The sequence below is a fragment of the Oncorhynchus keta genome, chromosome 35, assembly GCF_023373465.1.
Source record: "Oncorhynchus keta strain PuntledgeMale-10-30-2019 chromosome 35, Oket_V2, whole genome shotgun sequence".
NCBI classification, from domain to species: Eukaryota; Metazoa; Chordata; class Actinopteri; order Salmoniformes; family Salmonidae; genus Oncorhynchus; species Oncorhynchus keta.
In genome coordinates, this window is record NC_068455.1 from 30,403,667 (window position 1) to 30,411,166 (window position 7,500).

At 39.5% G+C, this 7,500-nt stretch overlaps 1 protein-coding gene across 3 annotated transcripts in view; it reads left to right on the top strand.

Annotated features, from left to right (window-relative positions):
• Positions 1–7,500, top strand: part of LOC118368312 (steroid hormone receptor ERR2-like) — a 74,950-nt gene that overhangs the window by 10,138 nt on the left and 57,312 nt on the right. The window contains exon 2 of one of the 3 annotated variants that reach the window (XM_052496853.1): positions 2,808–2,876. The exons of the other annotated variants lie outside the window; for them this stretch is intronic. Within the exon in view, the coding sequence (XP_052352813.1) occupies positions 2,808–2,876 (69 nt within the window). The remainder of the gene's footprint in view (positions 1–2,807; positions 2,877–7,500) is intronic. 3 annotated transcript variants of the gene reach the window in all.

Here is a 7,500-nt window from a genome sequence, read left to right on the forward strand (position 1 = left end):
AGACACACTGTTATCAAGTCCTTTGTTTTTACCTCGTCTTTTTTTACAGAGGTTTTATACAACTCTGCCTTTTAGATACACCTCAGTGGAAAAGGTAACAAAGTAACATAAACACGCTCATCATAATATACAATAACTATTTAATAACTATATAATAACTACTGAGACATATTTAAGATCAATTGAATTGTGTTGACGTTTACCTAGTCAGTTTACTGAGTTTTTAACACTGAAAGACCTTTAAAATGCCGTTTTCCTCCTCAAAATGTGTCTGTCATGTATATATTTTCATGATTTTCTTCCAATTGTTAACAACTGCCAATCTAACCTAATTTGGTGGTGATTCACTATAAGCACTGTAGTCAATACGAGGTGCATAAATTAAATGATTAAATGCAGTCTATTTACAGTTGACTGACATTATATTTCCTATAGGGAAAGTTGAATTTAAGATCATTGTAGCAAGAGTGTAATTTCAACAGAAACGTGTAATATAATGATTTAGTGTTTTATTGGAAATGTGAACACAATATACAACAGTAAAGTAGTGTTAGTGGTTAACTTAGGCAAAGCTTTACTTTGTCTGCTTTCATAACACAAGTAGATTATGCAGAATCCTTTATTTATTGCATGTAATATAACATATACACACAGTATACATAAAACATATCATTAAGTCGAATAAGATTCCTAGACACAAATATGAATTTCTCTCAATGTTGTGTTAACACTCTTTCATTCATGTAACATTTCTAAGACAATCAATTATCATTAGAAATGTACACAGAAAATATAACTGCAAGGGGTTGCTGACATTCAAAATGCTGACTGTATTTGACATGTTTTATTTTATATCACATGTGAAGTAGAGACAGCGTGTGTTTCCTTATCTTCTATAGGTATAGAAAAGGTCATGCCTGTAAATGAAATATATAACTCCATATTTAATTCTAGGTTTGACATAATTATTGTTTTCTATGATATGAGTGTCAGACATAGGTGCATGTAAAAATGATATTAGGAAGCAAAACACTTATTAGGGCTTTAGTCGTGTGTAGAGGTAATTACAAACAGTAGATGTTTTGACATGGTTGGCAATATCTCAAACATAAATCAGTTTAAGATTTTTTTTATGCATAAATCAGTAAGCTGTTATCTTTTTCATAAATCACATTGAATTAATTTAGATATTTATCTAACACTATTTATCATCCTCTTAAGTTTTATTTGATTGATTTGATTTTAAATCATTTAAATAACTAATTTAAAAAAAAAAATATTCATTTTACATAGCAGTTAATCCTAAAGTAGAAGCATCGTGCAAAAGATTCAAGACTTTCTAATGAAAATAACTTCGGTCAACATCTATACAATTATTGCTCATGCCACAAATGTTGTCTTTGCTTTTCATACTAACTAATGCAGTGTTGTTCATTATAGGACATATTTGCATTGAGCTTCCAGTGTGTCGTTATCTGTTCACTAGTAGTCCATCTGCTTGGTCTGTGGACAGCAGTATTTACAGCCGCCAGCGTGCTGTGGTGTGGTGTGACGTGGTGTGTGTCTCCGGTGCTTGGTTGCTGGGATTACTGGGACGTTTGTGCACCGTGTAATTACCAGAACCAGAGCAGTGATGTGGAAGCAGTGTATTATTATGTTACTCTATAGATTGACCTGGGTGCCCGAATGACTGCCTACCACTGTAGGAATAGGATTGAGACAGTGACTGATTTGTATTTCAGACAATATGGAGAGGTATGTATAGCCTAGTATTACTGCTCGTTTGAATTTGTCAACCAAATACATTTTACCTCAAAGTTTGCTCGATATTTATTCTCCCTTCTCAATTGGGATGCATAGTAAGCTACGTACACCAAGATTGGTGTGGATAGTAAGCCGTAATTCACAGCACTTGATTCGTTTAAGTTGAAGTCTCTCTTGGCTCAGACGGCAGGAGGTAACATATGGCAGTCAGACAGGCTTATTGTTGCTCTCCTATTGCTCTGGCTGTTTCAGCGGCGCTCAGAAATCAGCCAATGCTGAGGATTGTCAGTTTGAGTTCATCTGGTCTCGCTAGCAAACGCACTCTGAGCGGCAGGCAGCCGATTGAGACAGGACTCCTTTCCCTCCCTTAATGTTCCATCAACACCCTCACTGCTCCTCCCAGCCATATTCTACATGTCCAGTTTCCATTTAGGGAATGAGATCTTTTGGATGAATTTTCACAAAAGCAAAACTTACCACACAGTGATTAATCCGATCCATTAGGCTCAGTAAAATACCCATCTCTAACATTCCTTCTTGTCCCTTCTCTCTTTATTCTGATTAGGTTTCAGGGAACAAGGCGAGGGAATTGCATTAGTGTATCTTAAGTTAAAAGCTCTTTGGTCTTTGACCAAGTGTTTCAGTGTTATTGGGTTAATCAGATTTTTGCTGTCTTCATGGAGATGCTATCGCGGGGTAGAGGCAGTGCCGGGTAACCAAAGCAGTCCTGCACAGACACCATCCAGATGGGATCAGTTTACGGTCATTTGGTTTCAGAATACATTACCAGAAGAGGCTCCTGGCCGAGAACAGCCACCCCGCTAAGAGCTAGGAGCCTGTGGTCGCTGTGGCCACTGCAGACAGCCAGCTCCAGCCGGCCCCGGTGACCACCGCTGTTCACCCGGCCCGCTCCAACCTTCCTCCTGCCTCTCTCCCTCTGCACTTAAGGGGAGGTGTCGGGGGAAACGTGTCTTTTAAGAAAAACCTAATGTTTTAAATTACATTTGTCACACAATTCTAAATGCATCTCCTTGTACCAACAGGGCTTCGTTGTCCAATTCATTAGGGCGATTACTCAGTCCACTGGCCACACTGGAGCCTTCTCATTTCTGGTAAGCTCTGCATATGAGTATCATTTCTTTCACTGTAAACCTGTCACTCAGATCTGGCTGTTAAGGGAGGGTGGGGGGTACTGCCCCTGGCCCCCAGGGCGTTTAGGGATGCAGAGTGGATTTACCCTCCCTGTTCTCCATTTTGTTTTTCTGTGTGTTTGTAATTGTTGGCTACTTGCACCTGCTTTTTAAGGGAAGCTCTTCACACCCCTTCACTTCCACATTAACATGCAGTGTCACTCTTCCCTGTTCTTGTCCTTCATGCATCCTTATTTTCCAGAAAACTAGGCAGGATAGAATATTAGGACACAGTATTGAGACTCAAACAGAATGAACTGCGCACATCTGCTACACCTTATCTGATATACCCGATCTAAACTAGGGCCTCTGGAGATGCTTACTTATTGCTGTTAAAATACATAACGAAAATGATACAAGTTCATACAATTTATCTGAAGAAGGTGGTAGATGTTTCTTTGACGATTTTCATTTTGATTTGTTTGGTTGAAGTCTGTGTAGTTTCTCTCAGAACACCTAGATAATTGTCCCATTAGTATTTAGCACCCTTTGATAGCGCTCTAACATTACAGCTTTATTTTGGGTACCGTGACTCATAAGAGCTCATGTCGTGTTTGGCCTTTCTAGTCTTTTCTGTGATGAGCCACGTGTCACTTTGACCGTTTCACGACATCCACCCGCGCTGAAACCACCAAACACCACCACAAGTCCCTCCTAATTTTGCCCACGGTAACCTTGGACACCTTCACTGCAGTGCGAGAATGTGTTTAAAAATAACCAGGTCCATTAGTCTAGGAGGATAATGCTAGCCTGGCTACGTGGGCTACTCTCACGCCCTTGTGGCAGCGAAGTGCTATCACTGACACGGTGCGTCAGCACTTCTTCCTGTTGCTCCAACACGGAAAGGCTCCTCTTGATTTACACGCGCACACACACACACACACACACACACACACACACACACACACACACACACACACACACACACACACACACACACACACACACACACACACACACAAAAAGGAGGTTCTGATGGAGTACTGTCAGAGACGATGTGAAAAAACTGTAAAAACATAATAACAGTATTATAATTATTATAATACACACTTTACTAGTTCTCATGAAAATGTATATACGATTTCAGAGCATCGGTACACTAGTTTTGTTTCTTTCTGACACAATGTGGCAAACAGCTGTAACTACGGGTTTATTACAATTAAATATATGGTGAGATTGTGATTAACCATTTAAAGTTGAATCATTGAAGCTCTTTGGTTTGGTGTGTTACTCCTCTCGTCATCTGTCTGTTTTCATTCATTCCTCTCTCTGTCTGTATTTGCCTCTTTTTTGCCGCCCAATGGACGCGAGACTGAACAATAATTCTGCAGCTTTTCGATACGCTCTGTCTTAAATGTAATGGAGGGAAAATGCTAAGTCCGCTAATTTACACTTGGTTAAAAGCGTGACGTGGAGTGGGTGGCTACGCAGGCGTTTATCAGTGAATGTTATTGGTATTGAGCGGCCAGTCCTTTGAAGGTTATGTTTCTGAGCAGTAATTGAAATGCAAAATAACATTAGGATCGATGGTTAGCTCTGTTTATTTATGAAATCAATATTGAAACCGTCCGTCACAATAGCAGCTCTGATTCTTACTGACAGCTTAACCAAGTATGGACGGACTGACTGTACACGGCCTCAGCTCTCCCAGGCATCGCAGCCATAACAGCTGTTAGACTAAGAGCCATTTGCCTCATCGTTCTTCTTTGCCCTACTCTGCTCTACTCTGCCCTGTTCTGTCCTTCCCACCCAGGCAGACTGATGGCATGGAGTATTGTTGGAGGTTCTGATAATATGTTGTAGGTCTGTCTGAACAAGAGCATAAATGAGCTTGGATGAGGAGCGACACTAAAGTTACAAGTTCAGGAGTTAAAATGAAGGGTGTGAAAATGTAGTGTGCGTACATACATACTTGTCAGACCCCTGCTGTTGCGTTGTGCATTTGTCTCTCCCAGAGAGAGAGAACTGCCCTGTTTGCCTGCCCTGGGGCTGGTACTTCTGACTGACTGATCGCCAACCATTAACATCCTAGCATGCAGGCTGACTACTGGCCACTCTCTGCCTCAGTATGCGGGCCTAGTTTCACTGTGGTGACTGGGGATATTTATTGATGTGTTTATTTCGTAGGGCCCATGTCAATATGTTTTGCAGTCGTTTTGCAAAATAGATGGGAATATTTTAGTTTTTGTTTTCAGTTAAATTGTCAACTTAGAGTTTTAGAATATTGGTGCTAAAACATTGTGTAATGAGATTTCTGGATATTGTGTATTTTTCACACTGATCTTTTTCTGGGTTCTGTCTTTTCAGAAGGTTTACCACATCTATTTCATTTCTTTGTTTTTATTCAATGTCAAGGTGCTATCTTCTCTACGTAAATCAAAGTACATTATATAGGCATTTTGTCCCTCTCTCAGTGCTGTGCTGACCTGTGAGTGTCTCAGTAAACCAGAGCGCATTATAATGTAAATCTTTATTCATCACACTCTCTGCCTGAGAGAAGCCTCTCTGCTTTTATTTCTAGAATGTCATAGCAGAGGTATGGACGTACATGATGCTGTAGGGGGTACGTAGAGGGAGGATGGATGGCTTGGCAAGGGTTACTGCATATGTTATGGAAGGTGTAAGCTAGTCATACTTTATGTTGTGTTTTTATATGCTTATGGCATAACACAATATCTGACAGTTTTTCAATTGTAAATGTTGTTGTGCATCCGTGCATATGTGTGTGTGTGTGTGTGTGTGTTTCTGTTTGTGTACACAGTACGTGTGTGTGTGTGTTTCTGTTTGTGTACACAGTACGTGTGTGTTTCTGTTTGTGTATACAGTACGTGTGTGTGTGTGTTTCTGTTTGTGTATACAGTACGTGTGTGTGTGTGTGTTTCTGTTTGTGTATACAGTTCGTGTGTGTGTGTGTTTCTGTTTGTGTATACAGTATGTGTGTGTGTGTGTTTCTGTTTGTGTACACAGTATGTGTGTGTGTTTCTGTTTGTGTACACAGTATGTGTGTGTGTTTCTGTTTGTTTATACAGTATGTGTGTGTGTGTGTTTCTGTTTGTGTACACAGTATGTGTGTGTGTTTCTGTTTGTGTATACAGTATGTGTGTGTGTTTCTGTTTGTCTATACAGTACGTGTGTGTGTGTTTCTGTTTGTGTATACAGTATGTGTGTGTGTGTGTTTCTGTTTGTGTACACAGTATGTGTGTGTGTTTCTGTTTGTGTATACAGTATGTGTGTGTGTTTCTGTTTGTCTATACAGTACGGGTGTGTGTGTTTCTGTTTGTGTATACAGTACGTGTGTGTGTGTGTGTTTCTGTTTGTGTACACAGTATGTGTGTGTGTTTCAGTTTGTGTATACAGTACGTGTGTGTGTGTGTGTTTCTGTTTGTGTATACAGTATGTGTGTGTGTTTCTGTTTGTGTATACAGTATGTGTGTGTGTTTCTGTTTGTGTATACAATATGTGTGTGTGTTTCTGTTTCTGTTTGTGTATACAGTATGTGTGTGTGTGTGATTCTGTTTGTGTATACAGTTTGTGTGTGTGTGTGTGTTTCTGTTTGTGTATACAGTACGTGTGTGTGTGTGTTTCTGTTTGTGTACACAGTATGTGTGTGTGTTTCTGTTTGTGTACACAGTATGTGTGTGTGTTTCTGTTTGTGTATACAGTATGTGTGTGTGTTTCTGTTTGTGTATACAGTATGTGCGTGTGTGTGTTTCTGTTTGTGTACACAGTATGTGTGTGTGTTTCTGTTTGTGTATACAGTATGTGTGTGTGTTTCTGTTTGTGTATACAGTACGTGTGTGTGTGTGTGTTTCTGTTTGTGTATACATTATGTGTGTGTGTTTCTGTTTGTGTATACAGTATGTGTGTGTGTTTCTGTTTGTGTACACAGTATGTGTGTGTGTTTCTGTTTGTTTATACAGTATGTGTGTGTGTGTTTCTGTTTGTGTACACAGTATGTGTGTGTGTTTCTGTTTGTGTATACAGTATGTGTGTGTGTTTCAGTTTGTGTATACAGTATGTGTGTGTGTTTCTGTTTGTGTATACAATATGTGTGTGTGTTTCTGTTTGTGTATACAGTATGTGTGTGTGTTTCTGTTTGTGTATACAATATGTGTGTGTGTTTCTGTTTGTGTATACAGTTTGTGTGTGTGTGTGTGTTTCTGTTTGTGTATACAGTTTGTGTGTGTGTGTGTGTTTCTGTTTGTGTATACAGTATGTGTGTGTGTTTCTGTTTGTGTATACAATATGTGTGTGTGTTTCTGTTTCTGTTTGTGTATACAGTATGTGTGTGTGTGTGTGTGTGTGTTTCTGTTTGTGTATACAGTATGTGTGTGTGTGTGTGTGTGTGTGTGTGTGTGTGTGTGTGTGTGTGTGTGTGTGTGTGTGTGTTTCTGTTTGTGTATACAGTATGTGTGTGTGTTTCTGTTTGTGTATACAGTATGTGTGTGTGTTTCTGTTTGTGTATACAATATGTGTGTGTGTTTCTGTTTCTGTTTGTGTATACAGTATGTGTGTGTGTGTGTGTGTTTCTGTTTGTGTATACAGT